This window comes from Mytilus californianus, unplaced genomic scaffold (genome assembly GCF_021869535.1).
Source record: "Mytilus californianus isolate M0D057914Y unplaced genomic scaffold, xbMytCali1.0.p SCAF_2, whole genome shotgun sequence".
NCBI lineage: Eukaryota > Metazoa > Mollusca > Bivalvia > Mytilida > Mytilidae > Mytilus > Mytilus californianus.
In genome coordinates this window covers 78,094,549-78,114,452 of record NW_026262668.1, presented here as the reverse complement: position 1 = coordinate 78,114,452, position 19,904 = coordinate 78,094,549, and the positions used below count along the sequence as shown (strand labels likewise).

General features: G+C 32.4%; 1 protein-coding gene across 1 annotated transcript in view; it reads left to right on the top strand.

Annotated features, from left to right (window-relative positions):
- LOC127727683 (abnormal spindle-like microcephaly-associated protein homolog) overlaps nucleotides 1-18,041 on the top strand; it is a 35,099-nt gene extending 17,058 nt beyond the window's left edge. The window contains exons 15-23 of the mRNA XM_052234798.1: nucleotides 1,119-1,319; nucleotides 2,125-2,319; nucleotides 3,226-7,836; nucleotides 8,272-8,421; nucleotides 9,946-10,137; nucleotides 11,660-11,852; nucleotides 12,908-13,062; nucleotides 14,834-14,983; nucleotides 15,986-18,041. Coding sequence (XP_052090758.1) covers nucleotides 1,119-1,319; nucleotides 2,125-2,319; nucleotides 3,226-7,836; nucleotides 8,272-8,421; nucleotides 9,946-10,137; nucleotides 11,660-11,852; nucleotides 12,908-13,062; nucleotides 14,834-14,983; nucleotides 15,986-16,255 — 6,117 coding nt within the window. The 3' untranslated portion in view covers nucleotides 16,256-18,041. The remainder of the gene's footprint in view (nucleotides 1-1,118; nucleotides 1,320-2,124; nucleotides 2,320-3,225; nucleotides 7,837-8,271; nucleotides 8,422-9,945; nucleotides 10,138-11,659; nucleotides 11,853-12,907; nucleotides 13,063-14,833; nucleotides 14,984-15,985) is intronic.
- Nucleotides 18,042-19,904: the final 1,863 nt, after the last annotated feature.

Here is a 19,904-nt window from a genome sequence, read left to right as displayed (position 1 = left end):
TTACAGGAAAAATACTCCCACTGCTGGGAAAAATCTGTTAAGAAAGTATCAGTTCATTATGTAAAGCCATTTTTATAGCATTTTTCAACTAAAATAGAATTTGCAACTTAATGATAACCTTGCTGCTTGAAAGAAGCAAAAAGTTCATTTTTTTCAATTTTACTAATGAAAAGATATTATCTAAACCTATGTGTTTAAAATTTTGGTAAAACTACAAAATCACAATTTGTGACAAAACTTCGAATTTGCTACTTAAATAAGTGATTTAAAAATCACTTATTTCAATAAGTCCCCTGACTGGTGAATGTCAGCGGCAGTACCAATATTGTTTAATGTAAAGATTCCTGATCAAGTATTAGAGGGTACTTAGTGAGTGATACTTGCTTTCATTGACATGCAGTTCATGTACAATTAAAATGTGTCAGTCCAAAATTCTGTTTTTGGAATCTTCTGCAATGTCTGTGAAAACGTAATGATTATTTTTAAGTTTTCTGACTGCTTCAGTGGTCATGTTGTAGCATGTTCGCCTCTAGTGCAATTAGTTTTGGGTCCAACCATGGCCAGGTCAAACAAAAGATTTTAAAATTTGGTATTTGCTGCTTCTTTGCTAAGCTTGTGGCATTAAGGAGTATGAGCAAAGAATGGTAGGTTCAGAGTCAGAATAATGAGTCCGTGTAGGGTGACATATCTTCCTGTGGAGTGTTACCTTGTGAACTAGCAAATTAAAAATCTGCCTCAGCGTGTTTGTCTAGTACAAAGCAGGATTTATATTCATATTGCATTAACATGTTCTCATCCTCAATATGCATTTGATTTGCTGTTGGACATCCATCATCATCATGATCAAATTATCTGAACCCACTATATTTCTATTTCACAGAACAGTAAACTTTAGTCATTTTTTACAGGATTTCTCCATAATGATTTCTGCATTGTACATAGTTATTGCTTCTTTTGTCAATTCTCCTTTAATTTTCAATAAGCAAAATTATCTCTGAGTGTGAGTGAAAAGTTATTTATTTGAAGATTTTATTAGTCATTACCAGTTTATAGTATTATTTACTTCAATTATTGTAACAGTAAGTTGAATGTGATTAGCATATATAACTTTATTTCAGGTATCAGAATTAGGAGGTATTCCTCTGATGTTAAGATCAGCAGACATGTCTAACACAATTCCAGATGAGAAAGTTGTTGTAACATATGTCACCTACTTGTGTGCCAGATTGCTAGATATACGACATGAGTCTAGAGCTGCCAGAGTTATTCAGTTAGCATGGAGAAGACATCACTTAAAGAAAGTCAAGAAAGAATTTGTGGTAAGATAAGATATTATTGTTATAAGTCTTTATACATACATGTAGAAATAACTTGTGTATTTGGCATTCCTACCTTATTGACAACACACCCTCTGCTGGAGACCCTCTACTAGAGAGTGTGTTGTGAACAAGGTTGGAATGCCTGTATGCAAGGTCAAGGTCAATTCTTTGTATACTCAGATGAATACAAAGGGCAGGGTTCTTCTTATGAGGTTTGTTCACATTCTTTAATTTTTTTTCTATTGCATATGGGCGTGTTTGGTCTGTTCACATGTAAAAAATATATTTCTCTCCTCCTCAATCCTCCTTTACTAAGCAGAAAAAGCATCAGTCAATTATTGTTAGAAAGTTTCAGAGAGTTAGCATCTTGTATGATAAATTACAACCTCTATTTTTAAATTTCATTTTGGTATGAAAAATGACAATCGCAACCTTTTATTCTTGATGTGGATTAACTCTATTTTAAGTTTGACAATTTGAAAAATTTATCTAGCACACTGGTCATTAGTGATTGAGGAGATACATTTTATATGTAATGATTTACACCAAGTCATCTCTTGCAATTCTGAGGTCTCAGCCAGTGAGAATCTGAGACATTTCAAGACAAGCTAAAAAAATAATTTTGAATTTACATAAGTGGCAAATGATCTACAGTAAAGATAAATATTACAGCTATGGTGTGAGAGACATTTTCATTAAGTTGGTTAGGGAAACAATATTTTGACCTTATCTTGATTATTACGATAAATATGTTCCTACCCATAATACATTTATGAACATGTAGTCATGTTGACTTTATTAACAGATAAAACAGAAAGCAGCAACAGTTGTACAGAGAGCAGTGAGATGTTTCCTTCACAAGAGAAGACAAGCAAGACAGGAAACAGCATCTGTTATTATACAAACAGCATGGAGAGGATATAGGGCCAAGAAACTATTGAATCACCTCAAATGGAAGAGAGACAATGAAAAGAAAATTAAAGCTGCAACAGTTATTCAGGTTAACATTAAAAACGAATGCACCTTATAGTGTTAAGAGAAAATTAAGAGTTGATATAAGATCTACAATGTTTGTGACATGTACAGATCATAAGAGCAGAAAGCCAAATGTTTCAGCATCATCTTTCCATGAATGATATTTACAATTATTTACAAAAAGACAAACTTTTCTGAACTGGAAATTTGGTTTTTGGAGACTTCACTTTAAATTAAATTTAAGATATGAAAGAAAAGTACCACTTTAAGTATAGAGGTAACAAACTAAAATAGAAATGTAGGTCAGAATATAATGAGAAAACTATGACTGTCCCAAGTCAGGAACCTGGTCAGTGATTGTCTTCTGTAGTATATATATATATATATATATATATATATATTGTTGGTTATTTGGAGTTGATGGCAGATTTTTGATAGCCTGTATTCAAAACTCTTTGTTTAAACACATAAAGTTTTAGAGCTTGACATTATATAGATACCTATCTATGGTTGAAGATCTGATGATTATCTCTAAATATTCTATTGATTATTTGTGTTGTTTGGTTGATGTCTCAATGACATATACCCAACATCTTCTTTATTTTTTGTATCTATATAGATTTCTAATTTATTGAAGATATAAATAATATGGAGTTTTTGATTTTGGCATATCCTGTGACAGATGTAATGCTTTGTCTGATTGCTATTGTTGTCTGTTCTAACTCTCAAAGTAATACAATGGCAAGTTAAAGAATGATGAAAAAAATAACACAAATACAAACTATAATTTCAAACTGAAAAAAAAAGCTTTGATAGATATGTTACAAGAGTTAGAGAAGAAAATTTTATATGTGATGGATCATTTGGTTTATACTTTTGTGATTTTCATGTCAAATAAGTCTTACTATTTACATATTTGTTTCTATTTTAGAGATACATGTTAGCACGACGAGATAGATCACAGTTCAAGCTTAAAGTCAAAGCTGCAATAACTATCCAGTCTACTGTTAGATCTTATTTACAGCAACAGAGATACCATAACATCATCAAATCAATCAGAACCATCCAATCAAAATATAGAGCTTACAAACTGAAACAGAAATGTAGGTCAGAATATGTTGAGAAAAAGATGGCTGCAATCACCATTCAATCTACCATCAGGATGTTAACTGCTAGGAAAATCATCAAAAGAGAGAAGGCTGCATTGAAGATCCAAACAACTTGGAGAATGTACACTTCCAAAAAAGTATTTAAGAAATCTTTTTTTTCTGTAGTTAAAATACAAACCTATTACAGGATGGTTTGTCAAATAAGAAAATTTACACAGTTGAAAAAGTCAGCTGTTACAATACAGAGATACTTCTCAGCGCATTTACTAATGAGAAAAGACAGAGAGATTTATCAAAAACAACTCCAAAGTTGTCTCAAAATCCAAAGATGGTGGAAATCATTGATTGAATTGAAAAAAGCAAAACAGATTGAAGCTGCCATAAAGATACAGGCAACTTTTAGAAGCTTTGTCCAGAAAAAGCTTTATGTGAAAACAAGAAGACATGTTATCAGACTGCAGGCATCAGCAAGGAGATGTTTAGCCTTCAATCAATACAAGAAACAGAAGCAAGCAGTATTGAAAATCCAGGAATGGTACAGAAGACATTTATTATTACTTAAATGTCAAAAGGAATTTAAACAGCAGAAACAATCTGTTGTTTATCTACAAGCTTGTATCAGGAGATGGAGATGCATGAAGGAATATCAAAATATAAAAACATCAGTCATCAAAATCCAATCCTCTGTGAGGACCTTCTTAGCTGTGACTAGTTTTGACAAAAAGAAGAAAGCTGTAGCAATTATTGTGAAGTATTACCATGCATGGTCAGTTATGAAAATAGAGAAGAGAAAATATAACAATATTAAAAAAGCTTGTGTTGTAATTCAGTCATACTGGAGAGGCAGACAAGTTAGACAGACATTTGTGGAAATGAACAAGGCAGCCATTGTCATACAGGCTAAGTTTAGAGGCCAAATAGCAAGGGATTACTACCTTTGCTTGAAAGAATTAGTCATAGTTTGTCAGAGAAGGTGGAGAACTAAGTTGCAGGAAAGAAAGGAAAGAGAAGAGATAATCCGACTCACAAAGGCTGCCACTGTTATACAGACCATATTTAGAGGCTTTTTAGAAAAACAGAAGTACAGGAGATCCAAGCTCAGCATTGTAAAACTTCAATCAAACATAAGAGGGTACCAGCAGAGAAGAAGATTTGTTCAGTTAAAATATTCTACCTTGTTATTGCAGAAACATTACCGTGCATTCAAAGAATGTCAAAATGTTCGTACAATGTATTTAGTGAAGAAAGGAGCAGCAATTACAATTCAAGGCTACTTTAGAGGATTCATGACCAGGAGAGTGTTGTTCAAAGAACACAAAGCTGCAACAGTGATCCAGTCAGCATACAGGAGATATGTTATCCATTACCAATTCAGTCACTTGAAACAGGCCACACTTACTGTTCAAAGAATATACAGAGCTCATGTATTAGGGTCACACACCAGGACAGAATTTCTTATAAAGAAGGGAGCTGTAATGACACTACAGGCAGCATATAAAGGATGGAAGGTTAGAAAAGGGATAGAACAGCAACATCAATATGCTAAAAAAATTCAGAGTGCCTTCAGAGGATATATACAGCATAAGAACTATCAAAGATTGAAAACAACAGCAGTCCTTTGCCAGAAAGTGTACAGGGCACATGTGCTAGGTTTATATGCAAGAAAAGAATTTATTATTTTGAAGAATGGAGCCATTACTATCCAAGCCTTCTTTAGAGGATTCATGGTGAGAAAGATGTTGAAGAAATTAAATATTTCAGCTACAAAGATACAATCTATATACAGAAGTTTCAAACAGAAACAGAGTTATCTATATATGAGGAAAGCTACTAAAACATGTCAAGCTTTATACAGGGCCAAAATAACTGGAATGAAAGAGCGACACAAATACCTCACGATCAAGATATCAGCTCTAATTATACAAAGATATTACAGATTGTACAAAATCAGAAAAGAGGAACAAGTAAGATATCAAGCAGCATTGAAAATTCAGACCTGCTACAGATCGTACAGAGGTAGAACACAATATTTGAAGTTGAAACAGAATGTAATAAAGTGTCAGCAATTATATCTTAATAAAATGAAGGGAAGATTTTGTAGGAGGCAATATTTGTGCACCAGATCTGCCATAGTAACAATCCAGTCAATTATTAGAGGTTGGAAGGTCAGAAGAGTGTTGTTCAGACAACACAAAGCTGCAACAGTGATCCAATCAGCATACAGGAGATATGTTCTCCATAACAAATTCAGTCACTTGAAACAGGTCACAATTACTGTTCAAAGAATATATAGAGCTCATGTGTTAGGGTCATACACCAGGACAGAATTTCTTATAAAGAAGGGAGCTGTAATGACACTACAGGCAGCATATAAAGGATGGAAGGTTAGAAAAGGGATAGAACAGCAACACCAGTATGCAAAAAAAATTCAGAGTGCCTTCAGAGGATATGTACAACACAATAACTACAGAAGATTGAAAAATGCAGCAGTCATTTGCCAGAAAGTGTACAGGGCACATGTGCTAGGTTCATATACAAGAAAAGAATTTATTAAGTTGAAGAATGCAATCATTACAATTCAAGCAAGATACAGAGGTTTGAAGGTCAGACATGAAATGAAAATGAAAAATGAAGCTGCTACAAAAATTCAGTCGATGTATAGAGGATATGTTCAATATGGACAATTTACATGCTTGAAAGAGGTTGTCCTCTCTTGTCAGAAAATATACAGGAATCGTATCATAGGAGCGAGAATGAGAAAATCATTTCTACTTACAAAAGGAGCTATAATTACATTACAAGCTTTTATTAGAGGATGGAAGGTCAGAAGAATTGTGAGGAGACAGTTTGAAGCAGCAGTAGTGGTTCAGTCTGCTTTTAGGAGACATATTGAACATAAAAAATTCACAAAATTGAAGAAAGCAACTGTTGCATGTCAAAAGATGTATAGAGCTAACATTCTATCTAAACAGATTAGACGACAGTTTTTAATACAAAAAGGAGCAGCATTGATTATTGAGGACTGGTACTGTGCTTGTTTACAAAGGCGTAAAGAAAAGCAAAGACACAGAGGAGCTACTGTGATTCAAAGAGTTTACAGAGGATATAAATTAAGACATCAGTACAGAAAATTAAAGGATGCAGCAGTGATAATTCAGAGACATTACAAGAACTACAGAACTACAAAACTAATGATGAATCAGTATTTAGCCATGCAGGTAGCTTCTGTTATTATACAGAAGTACTGTAGGGGTTATCAGGCTAGGAAAAGGTATGCTAAGGACATTAAACATGTAATTAGAATTCAGAGTGTCATGAAAAGTTATCTGCAACGAAAAAGTTTCATTAAATTGAAGTCTGCAGCTTCAATTTGTCAGAAAAGATTTAGAGCTGCCTTGTATGGCTATAAGCAACGATTGGCTTTCTTGAAGGTTAGGTCAGCTGCAGTTTTATTACAGTCACATGTGAGAAGATGGCGAGCACAGAGGACTTACAAAACACAATTATCTCACATTGTGACAGTTCAGAAATGTTTTAGAGGATATTTAGCTCACAAAAACTTCCAGTTAGTGAAGAAAGCAGTGTATATAATTCAGACTAGATGGCGTGCTGTGATGGAAATGCATAAAATTCAAACAGTTTATTTAACTAAGAAGGGTGCAGCTATCACAATTCAGTCTAGTTGGAAAGCGTATTTGGCTAAAAAGGAATACAAAAGATTGTGTTGTTTAACTATTAAATTACAAGCTCTTGTGCGTAGCAGACAACAAAGACTGAAGTACATGGATCTGAAATTGTCTGCTATTACAATTCAAAGACATGTAAGAGCCTGCTTGACTGGCAAACACATTAGAATGGAGTATATCAAAACAAAAGAGACAGTTGTCAAATTGCAAGCATTTGTCAGGGGAAATCAAGCAAGAATGTTGCTCAAGAGAATGATAGCCTGTATCACAATTCAGTCCCAATACAAACGATATATATGTGCCAAGAATTACCAAAGAATAAAAAGAGCTGTGATAACAATTCAGTCCCAGTTCAGAGGTATGTTGGAGAGGAGAAATTTTCAGAAGAAAGTGGAAGCTGTAGTCAAAATACAGAAATGTGTGAAGAGGAGATCCTTTGCAAACCGGGTAAAAAATTATTTAGAGGAAAGAAGAAAAAGTGCCATACTGATACAAGCCTGGTATAGAGGCTACCAGGACAGGAAAACTGTTCACAGGCTTAAAGCTGTTATAAAGATACAGGCTGTGGCTAGAATGAAACTTCAGAGACTAAAGTATAAAACTCACATTACAAATGTTATTGTTGTTCAGAGCTGTGTTAGAAGATATTTAGTTCAAAAGGAAACAGGAAAATTAAGGAAAGAAATTAGGGCTGTCACTTGTATACAGAAAGCTTATAGGAAGTTCAAAGAAAGACAAAACATGAAGGTTAGTTAATAGTATGGATAGATTTTAGCCAGTTTTAATCTGTAGTTATAGTGATAATATAATAGTTAGATCTTTTGAAGTAAAATTAAACTAGAGCAGTAGAAGGGTGTGTCATCCCGAATTCCTGAAAAAAGTTAATCATTAATTCCCAAGTTCTGAGTGTAAATCATGAATTCCTGCAAAAATAAAGGCCCAACTCTGAATTCCCGCAAAAATTTCACAAATTAAATCAACGAAAATTAGATATTAAAAAATCCTGGCAAGATTTCTTTTTTTTGGACATTTGAATGGTGGCATATTTCATGGATATGATACAACATTGTATAGATTTATCATAAACTGAATAGACAATATTGATTTTAAATCTTGTGTGATTTTATCTGCATATTTAAACATTGACAGTAGAGTTAAAATTATATAAACTTTCTCTTACAGTTACAGAAAAGAGCTAGACAAGCATATGTAAAGAAATTTACCAAAATGATATGGGTGAACTTAGCTGCTATTACAATACAAAGATTTTACAGAAAGTCCAAACTGATACAGCAAGCTAAAGAAAAACTCAGCAAGATTATCATCATACAGGTAAAGTCTACAGAATCAATTGCAAAGACTGTGAAACAAGGGTGTACATTTTCTGATAGCATATTTATAATCATTGATTCTTTTACTCCTTAAAAAGTTTGTTATCTGAATCATACTATAATAGATAGAAATAGATGTTAAATTGTTCTGAAGTCACCATGAGAAAGATATATAGTTAGAGCTCTTATACAATTGTATGTAGGCTGAACAATTTTTTTTTTAAATTATGATTGTTCTTCATCTTCCAGCATTAAGTTAAATCCAACCAATATCATTGTTGAATATTGAAAGTTGTGCACACAAAAGGTGTCATGTTTACTTTTCAAGATCATGTCAAGTATGAATTATCCAATCAAATCTTGTTATTTCGTATCGACTGATACTCTTTTTTGTCTTCAAATGTCAATCTTAATTACATCGCTTGAGTAAACATCTAAACAAAGCTTATAAACAAGTCAATCAAACATTTGGTCTACATGCACAATTATATAAAATCTCAAAAGTCATAAAGAATAGATTCATAGATAGAAAAATATGTTAAATGAAAATAAACTCAGTGATTTTGAATAAAACCTTGATGTCACTTACAAGTGACTATTACTCATAAGATACATCTAATTTTCAGCATTTTAGCTTCTATAGTCCAGGGTTATCCTTCTAAAAATAGGAAATCGGCAAATAATGTATAAAAAGCATAACAGGAACTACCATAATTATTGTCAGTACAACAGACAACACAACCACTAACACCCTAAACTGGTCATTTTGGGGCCCTTTATAGCTTGCTGTTTGGTTTGAGCCAAGGCTCCGTGTTTAAGGCTGTACTTTGACCTATAATGGTTTACTTTTACAAATTGTGACTTGGATGGAGAGTTGTCTCATTGGCACTCATACCACATCTTCTTATATCTATCTACAAACAAACAACAAAACAACACATTGTACAGATAGTCTGACTTAGTACAGGAACAAAATGTGGTGGGGTTAAACTGGTTTTACAAGTGAACAAACCCACCCTGTAGCCTATCTAGAGCATATGTCGTAATAGTAAAAACCATTAATAAAAAAACTTCACAGGATGACCTTTAACTAGAACAAGGAAATAAAAGTATAATTTGGAAAGCCTGATCAAAATGTGTTATAGTTTCTGTTTAATATTAACATTATGTAGTGTATAGATCACTTGTTCTTCTGTGGAACACATGGAAATAGACGGGTCATCTATAAAATGTACCAACTGTTTATTTGGTTTTTTTCTCAGTCTGTAGAAAAACTCACATATCATAAATTGTGTTTCTCTTGATTTATTAAATGAGGAATTTAAGAATTAGTAATCTAGTCTGACTAGTTTCCTTGAAAATAATGAGGTACGAGAAAAATATCTAAATGATTTGTGGGGATTATAGGGAAAAATATTCTGTTAACACTAAAGTCTCTCAGAAAAAAATATATTTGTACATTTGTTTCATTAGTAGTAGATCAGCACTTTCTTAAGCATAATAACTAATATGATATGTATTTCAGAGATGGATAAAGGGGAGACTTTGCAGACTGAGGTATTTGAAGCTCCAGAGGTCTATAGTTCTCCTACAGAGGAAAGCCAGGCTTCTTTTGAAGACAAGACAGGAGGCTGCAGTAAAGATACAGACAGCTGTCAGGAAATGGCTTCAAATCAGGAAACAGAAACATAAAATAAAAGCCATCGTGAAGATACAGGTGATTTTATAAACAAGAATATTAAATGATATCACAGTAGTTTGTAAAACATGCTGTAGCTATAAAATTAAATAACCTCTGTTGTCCAACAAATTACAATGGAAATTTAAAGAATGATGTGACTTTATTTTCTTTTTGGGGTATGAACTAGGAAATTATCTATACTCATCAGATTCTGAATCTGCAAATTTCAAGAAACTCTGAAACCATGTATATGTGCGTTATAATTTTTTATCCTTTATAGCAGGTACTGTAAATTCAGAAATTATTGGGTATAATGAGAATGAGTGAGTATCGCAATAATAAGAACTCACATTCTAATATCTGATACATATATCTGCATCCATATTTTTGTCCATTCTTCAAAAATTGCAATAATAAATATTATGGATTGAAGTATTGATTGGACCAAAATTAAACTCGTCTTTATTCTATTACCTTTCAAATTGTAATGGATTTAACAGACATTTATTTGCAACGCTTGTATAGGTGTTTTAAATTATCTTGTTTGTGCTGTATTTAGACCTTTTTACCAAGAAATTTGTTTTGCATGCACACGTATAAAAATTGCGGTTATTATCCAACGCAATCATAGGTTTGAACTTGTTTTCAATTATCTATATTAAGGACAAGAACATGTTAGTGTGAAAAAATGTATACCATGTTTATGACTGACAGGATAAGACATGTTTGTAACATGGTGGCTATCACGGTAGCAGTTGTATTAGTTTGTGATAAGGTCAGTTCAAGGGGAACCATTAGTGGTAGGCCAATGTTAATTGGTGTTCAGTTGTATAAGCATTAGCACATCTCATTTCCATGGAGGATATTTGGCCCCGCCCCCTCAGTCATGGTCTATTTACTTTGAAATTTTTGCTTAGTTTACATGTATTAGTTTGTGATTAGATCAGTTTAAGATGAACTGCTAATGTTAATTCAATGATATTTGGTATGCAAATTTATTGGCATTGGCAAGTATCGTTTCCATGGAGATTATATAGCCCCACCCCTGATCATGGTTCATTGACTTTGAAACTTTTACATAGTTTACAAGTTAATGTTTGTGTTTAGGTTTGTTTAAAGGGAACGACTTATAATAAGTCAATGGTATTTGGTATGCAGTTGTATTAGCATTGGCACATCTCATTCCATGGAGATTGTTTACCCATGTACCTTCAGTCTTGTTCATTGACTTTGAATATTTGCATTACTTACATGTTAAAGTATTGCTATTTTAATTTCAACATTTGCATTATCAAAAATACAAAAAGGCGAGACATATCTCTGTGATAACAGTTTATTGTTTGAAGAAGTTGGAGAAAACCACTGACCTGTGGTAGGAAAACTAACAATCCTAGTTAAATAAGATTGGAGTCAAACGCACCTGCCAGCAGGCTATGAAGAGTTGGCAATGATGTACAGAAACTGAGACAAGTATTTTACTTTCACCTGTCATATTTGAAAGATGTACATTTTGTTATTTGGAATATTTTATCAAAATTTTGTTTTAATCTTTTAATAGGCAATTTGGAGAGGTGAACAAGTAAGAAGGAAAAGTATTGGACAAAAGATAGAAAAGATTCGGAAGAGAGTTGAAAAAGCCAATAGATCTGCCACTGAAGAAAACAAACTTGGAAACAGAATGGCATCAGCTTTAGATTACCTACTAAGATACAAACAGTTATCTCATATCCTAGAAGTTCTTATACATTTAGGTAAGAATATCTAACATTTTTATCATTTCACTAGCAGTTAAGGAGAAGTTAATGGAAGCAGTATGTTCATAGTAGTTGGTTTTTGTCTCGTCCGTTACAAAAGTCGCAGTATGCGAGACAGGTATTACAATCTGGTGAGGGCAATGGCGTAAACTATTTGTTTAAAGCTTTATATTTCAGAAGGTAGAAGACCTGGATGCTTCATACCATGTGTGCAGATACCTTATGTTATGAAGTTTCCGTCTGTCATATGTCTAGTGTCCTTGAACTTGATCTTATTCCATGGATCAGCGATCAAGATTAAAGCTATGTGGTCAAGTCCGTATCTCAGATACTATAAGCAATAGGTCAACTATATTTGGTGTAAGGAATGATTATTAGGTGTACATGTGGAACTGACAGGTTTCATCAGACCTTGACCTCAATTTCATGGTTCATTGGACAATGTTTAGTTTTTGTGGATTGTGTCTATTTCTCAGATACTATAAACAATAGAGCCACTATATTTGGTGTATGGAACGATTGTCAGATTTACATGTCCATCTGCCAGGTTTCATCTGACCTTGACCTCAATTTCATGGTTCATTGGACAATGTTAAGATTTTGTGGTTTAATCTGTTTCTCAATTACTATTAGCAATAGGACCACTAGATTTGTTGTATGGAATGATTGTAAGGTGTACATGTCTGTCTGGCATGGTTCATCTGACCTTTACCTCATTTTCATAGAACATTGATAATGTTAAGTTTATGTGATACTTGTTTTAAAAATGTTAAGTTTATGTGATACTTGTAGTAAAACCTTCATATGAGAGAGTTTCAACATGAATTTAATAAGTGAAACAGGCGAGACATTTCAGCGTGTGCACTCTTGTTTTTAATAGAAGATAATATTACTCTTACAATAGATCTATTAAATCAAGGCCAATGGCTGCAATTGGTTTCATCCTAATTTGACAGTTTATCTTATTATGTATGGATGAAGGCATTAAAATTAATTGGAAGACAAGGAATATTCACTTGATCAAATTTTTTATTTCGATTTGTATTCTTCAGATGTGGCCACACGTTTATCAGCAGCATGTTGTGAGAAGTTTGTGTCTGTCAATGCTGTACATGTGATCTATCGACTCATGAGAGGATGTAATAGAAGTCAACCTCATATGGAACTTATCAAATACTCTGTCAGCATACTACTGAACTTAGCCAAGGTAAACTATTTTCATCTGATTTGGTCTACATAAAACATAGATTTTACTGCCGTTATTTGAGTTTACCAAGTAATTCTTTTGAATGAAGGTAAATGGATATTTTTTGCCACGGTAACAAATACATCTTATAAAATGCTTTCAAGGAATAAAAAGAAAAATTGGGTCACTTTTTTCTGGCTACATAACATTATATTGAAAAATTTACTGTGCATTCTACATTGTATATTAAAACTTAATTATGGGAAGAATCTTTATTGATTAAAATATTTAATCAATCAAAATATTATCTCTTTTTTGTCGAGCCTGCGACTTTTGTCGTAGAAACCTCGACATACGGATAGTGATCCGGCGGCGGCGTTAGCTAACTTCTTAAAAGCTTTATATTTTAGAAGGTGGAAGGTGTGGATGCTTCATACTTTGGATATGGATGCCTCATGTTACGAAGTTTCCGTCAGTCACATGTCCAATGTCCTTGACCTCATTTTCATGGTTCAGTGACTACTTCAAAAAAAAGTTAAGATTTTTTGTAATGTTAAATTCTCTCTTATTATAAGTAATAGGATAACTATATTTGGTATGTGTGTACCTTGCAAGGTCCTCATGCCCGTCAGATAGTTTTCACTTGACCTCGACCTCATTTCATGGAGCAGTGAACAAGGTTAAGTTTTGGTGGTCAAGTCCATATCTCAGATACTATAAGCAATAGGTCTAGTATATTCGGTGTATGGAAGGACTGTAAGGTGTACATGTCCAACTGGCAGGTGTCATCTGACCTTGACCTCATTTTCATGGTCCAGTGGTTATAGTTAAGTTTTTGTGTCTTGGTCTGTTTTTCTTATACTGTATGCAATAGGTCTACTATAATTGGTGTATTGAATGATTGTAAGGTGTACATGTCTAGCTGGCAGATGTCATCTGACCTTGACCTCATTTTCATGGTTCAGTGGTCAAAGTTAAGTTTTTGAGTTTTGTTCTTTTTTTCTAATACTATATGCAATAGTTCAACTATATTTGGTGTATGGAAATATTTTATGATCTATTTGTCAGTCACGCAGGTTTTTTTTACCTTGACCTCATTTTCAAGGTTCATTGCTCAGTGTTAAGTTTTTGTGTTTTGGTCTGTTTTTCTTAAACTATAAGCAATAGGTCAACTATATTTGTTGTATGGAAGAATTGTTAGCTGTACATGCCTGCCTAGCATGGTTCATCTGACCTTGACCTCATTTTCATGGTTCATTGGTCAATGTTTAGTTTACTTGGTTAATGTTAAGTTTATGTGACAGTTGTAATAAAGCTTTATATTTAGGACTATCAACATAATATCAATGATTAGTAAAGAAGGCGAGACATTTCAGCGTGTGCACTCTTGTGTAAAAACAAGTTATACCTATAAGATAATATCATATGAATTTCCTCATTAAAATGAAAATCTTTATTAGAATTTGCTTATTTCAGTAGAAATTTTGATAAATCATTTGCAAACTATTTAGTAATAGTATTAAAAACTGGACTGTTAATTTTATCTTTTATTTCTAGAAAATATATGTACCTTACTGTGTTTTTTTTTAAATTATTGATCATGATGTCTCTTTTAATAACTTGTTGGAGTTTGAGATATTCCATAGTAACTTTCTTCTTCTCTGAGGAAGTTTAAATAGAAGGGGTTGCTGATGAACCACAATGTCTTCTTTCTTCATATAACAATTAACCAATTTATACTTGACAGTATGAGATGACAGTGTATAACAATTAACCAATTTATACTTGACAGTATGAGAAGACAGTGTATGAAGTTTACAATGTGGATGGCTCTGTAGATACATTGATAGAACTGATGCAGATCTACAGGGAGAAAGGAGCCATCTTTAATTCTACCTGTATGTTGCTTGGCATTCTGGGAATGTTGGACAAATGTAGAAGGGTAAAGTTTATTTCTAAATTAGTTCAGAAGATTGACATGTAAGAAAATCTAACAGAAAATAGGAAATAAGGCCATTCTGACTGGAGGAAACTTTTTGCCCTTGGCCATTATGCATCAATCATGCCTTTTTTCCTACCAAAAGGGTCATATTAGAAAATTTACTGATATTTTTAGTTTGAGCAAAAACTTAATTCATGAAACATTTTTTTGCAGCTTGTCTCATGTTTTTATAAGTTATAATAACTTAATGTACTATAATGGTATGTGTGTCATTTTTTGATTGGACTAAGCTATCTGTTAGGATACATTTTAATTAAAAGCAGGTAGGTATGAAATATTTTATATTTAAATAAAAATGAATTTGTATTACAGGATAAACTATAACTTGTATTGTGCTGGTCAGAAAATAAGAATAACAAATATAGTATTATGTCCTACCTACTTGATTTATTTTGAAATTTTGTGTTAGGTGTTATGACTTATAGGGTTGGCAAAGTATTAATTACCCTTGACCAACTTTTTTTCCGGTCTGGGCAATACCCTCAGAAGTGAGTAATATTGGGCAATGCCATTCTAATTGTATAGTGCAACATTGTTCAGTAACATTTAGTTGACTTTGACCAATGTGCCATTGAATCTTCTAAAATTGATGTATTGACCAATTCATAAGCCATATCATATTTATTCAGTATTTCTAGTGGATCAAGCTGCTGCATTGAACCAGTAACTAAGATATACAAAAAAACCAAAAGATAACACATCAAAATCTGCTGTTCATTGAAAATCATGCATTGTATTGTAATGGCAATCAGAAAGGCAGACAAAAATTTGCTGTACATAATTGCAAAATCAATTGCTTTGAATGGCAATTCGGACAACAGATCATATTGTATCTGCTAAAATGATAGCTTGTTATAGGGTGTGATTAATATAAGAATAGAAAATACCCTATGTATATTGTAGTTTTCTACTCCGTTAAATTTTGTCGATTCCTATTTTTAGGAGATTCACCAAGACAAGAAACTATCTGAGAAAATCAGGAGCATTCACTTACTGACAGCACGAAAACACAAGATAGATGAGAGTAGACAATTACGACAAGCTAGACTATTGGCAGCTAAAAGTTTTAATTGTTCACTACCTATACATCATAAAAAACAACACAAGATTAAACCAGACTGGGTTCTCAGGAAAGATAAGATGAAAGAAATACAAGACCCGTTGTCTGCCGTCAGCTTTGTTATGGATTCTTTTCAATTGAAATCAAAATAATGTATTCTGGTCATCATATAATGTAAATGTTCTGTCTTTCCTAAATCTCTCTGTCATCTTCTGCTTTGTTAGCACTTTATTGTGTATTATTACCATTTGTTGTACATGTATAATCAATCAATCTTCATACAATTATTGCATATTGAAATGTAAAACTTTATAGCAATGACTGATATTCATGATCATCTTATAGCTTGTTGATTTTAGTTTTTGTGAAGTATTTTAGTTTAGTTTTTTTAACTGCAGTAATCTTTATGTTTTGGAATATTGTATGAGAAGTATAAGTTTGCTAATTGTTTCTGTGTATTAATGATGTTTGTTGAGCTTACAATTAACACATACATTAATTTTGGAAATAAAATAATTTCTGAGAACTTTTTCATACAAAATGTGAGTAGCAGATAACCTAAAGTGCCTCCTTGCATATATACATTCTTGTAGGAATTAATTTACTATATAGTATTAGTTTTGCTCATTGTTGAAGGATGTACAGTCTCCTGTTATTGCTCTGGTCTTTAATGGATAGTTGTCTCATTGGCAATCATACCACATCTCCTCATTATTTAATGAAGTTGTTTGTTTTGATTATTATTTTTATCTGTGAATTTCTTATTGTTGGTGAGAGGATGTAAAATGAAAATTTTAGTTAGATTAATCATGCCAAACAATTGTTATAGTTTAAAGCAAACCTACTTAAGATTCGGGCAGTGGTGTAAAAGGGGGGGGGGGGGGGAAGGTGCTATTAAAGGAGGAGGTATGATAAGAGTTATTATTTGGCCCTGGAAATTGAAAAAAAAATAGTAATTGCATAAAAATAGTAATTCAAGCCTTTGAAAATTGTGTTAATTTTATTGATAAATGACCAAGTTGTTTTGATCTGAAACTTAGCTAGGTGCATAAATGTCACTTGTGATGTCAGTATGATGTCATAAACATGTCGAAGTTTACTTATTTGATCTAGAATGGCCATTTTATGCATTATATTTTTGTCAAAATATATATGAGGAAGAAGCATTACCAAAAAGATATTTTATACTCATTGATATCTTTGTAAAATACATTTTGTAGCAAAATATCTTTTTGGGTTAAGCTCTTGCTTATATCTCACTATTAATGACATGATCTCAAAATGAGGCAATTTTGGCAGTTTTTTTATGTTTAGTAATAAATGTAAGAAGTTTGAAGCCCTAGTACCAATATGCAAAATTATAAATACAAATTTGAGCCAGACAAATGTCTTATGAAAGGGACCATAAAAGGTCAGCCAGACAAATGTCTTATGAAGGGGCCAAAAAGTGGCCTTATTATACTGAATTGAATCCACAATGACAAAAATTACATTCATTTCTTAATCTTTAGCTGAAAATATAAATCATATTGGATACCCAGTAGAATAAATGATTCAGTAATATCATTCAAAAATCTGACAACTGGAGATAAAAACCATTAGGAATGTTAACCAATAGACAAATAGAGATAATCAGTAATATAATCATTCACAAATCTGACGAGATAAAAACCATTAGAAATGTTAACCAATAGACAAAGGGAGATAATCAGTAATGTCATCATTCACAAATCTGATAACTGGAGATAAAAACCATTAGGAATGTAAACCAATAGACAAAGGGAGATAATCAGTAATGTCATCATTCACAAATCTGACAACTGGAGATAAATAAACCATAAGTAATGTAAAGCAATAAACAAAGGGAGATAATTCAGTAATATCCTTCAATAATCTGTCAACTGGAGATAAATAAATCATAAGGAATGTAAATCAATAGGAAAAGGGAGATAATTCAGTAATATCATCCTTCAAAAATCTAACAACTGGAGATAACCATAAGGAATGTAAACCAATAGACAAAGGGAATTCAGTATTCTTCAACAATGAGAAAACTGAAGATAAATAAAGCAATAGACAAAGGAAGATAATTCAATATATATGTCAAGACATTTTTTGTCTTTAGTAGATAAATGAGCCTCCTCATGGGTTTTTTGATTATGTGATTACTTGGCCGTTTTTATAGTGATTATTTGATTACCAGACCAAATATTTCATGATTATTTGATTATTTGATAATCTAGGACTATATTTTTGATTATCTTGTTTAAAAAATTAATTAATGATTATGTGATTATATTGGCAAAAATTTTTTAATTATGTGACTACTCGACACCCCCATGAGGGGCCTCATAAATTATCTGAATTTAATAAGCTTAAAGAAACGAAAGCCCAACCTTTTCTGACTTCAGGAAAGTTATAAAGATTAAATTTACATACTAAATAGTGTGGTAGGCCTACTAGAACTTTTATGACCATTTTAAATGAAAGAATTTTATTGAATTTTAATAGTCGTCAGAGATTAGCACTTAAATACCTCATCAATTTACACTCAATTAGTAATTTTTCAGTGATGTATTATGCATAATTTATCTTACTTTTAATATGAATTTTTAATGAAAAAATGTATGCATGATTGTTTTAATATTCACACCTGAAAGTATTGTATGAAGAATTAACAGTGTATCAACAAATAGTATTGATATAGGTGACTACCTTGTGTAAACATTACAGTAAAACATGGGCAGTTTACAGAGAGCTTTTCAGAGTAAATGAAGGTTACATCACATGTGTTTTTATTTACTAATCTGAATTCATTTTACTCTCCACTGACCATGAAATGTGTTTTAATATATGTGCTTTGATTGAAAATTGAGAATGTTTGGATTTCATCAACAGAATGTATATTCTACTACGCAGCACAAATAACCGTAGTAAAACTTGTCGTTCCAAAACAAGAAAATCTACTATCAGAGGATGTATATATTTTAATAAAGTCATTTTTTACAATGAACACCAGTTAACCCCAGTCATAGCTTTCATTCATTAGACTCAATCTAGACACGATTCACTGTGCTCATCCTAGTTATTTGTACTTATCAAAGTGAAGGTAATATAGCAATGTCTAAAAGGGGTACATAGCGGCATTACTTTGAACATATGTTGTCATTGTTTTTTAAATCATGATTGTATACTACAAAAATACATCATTGTTATTGAAAATAATCATATTATTACTTTAAAGTTACATGAATATGTAAAAGTATTAATAAACTATACAGAAAAAAAGATTGCAGTGGTTCTTGTTGTCTTGACTGTGATGAATATTGCGAAGGCGAGAAATATGTTTAACTTGTTATGCGGTATCAGTCAAACTTAAGTTTCTAATTAGTATGAAAATAAGGTGACATGGTATGTATGAAAATGATGTGCATTTCCGGATAAATACTTATGATACACCATTGGTAATTAATATACAGTTACTCCTCCACCAGTATCCATGCATCTCAATTGTATTCAGTTTATGAGAACTTGCCCCTCAGTGATGCTATTTGACTTACATGGTTATGTATCATCCTAATTCTATGACAGTTGTGGTCTGTTTCCTTTTCCTGATGTTAAAAACTACAGGAAGGAAAAAATTTTATTAAATTGGTGAAGTACAGAGTGCATGTGGATAGCCGGCTGCCAACAGTTTCCATGCAATAACTTATGAACCTTTCTACCAATGGTTTTCAAATTATATGTTTTTACTGATGAAAAAATGGAGGTCCAGTTCAATATTGATTATTTTAACTTTTG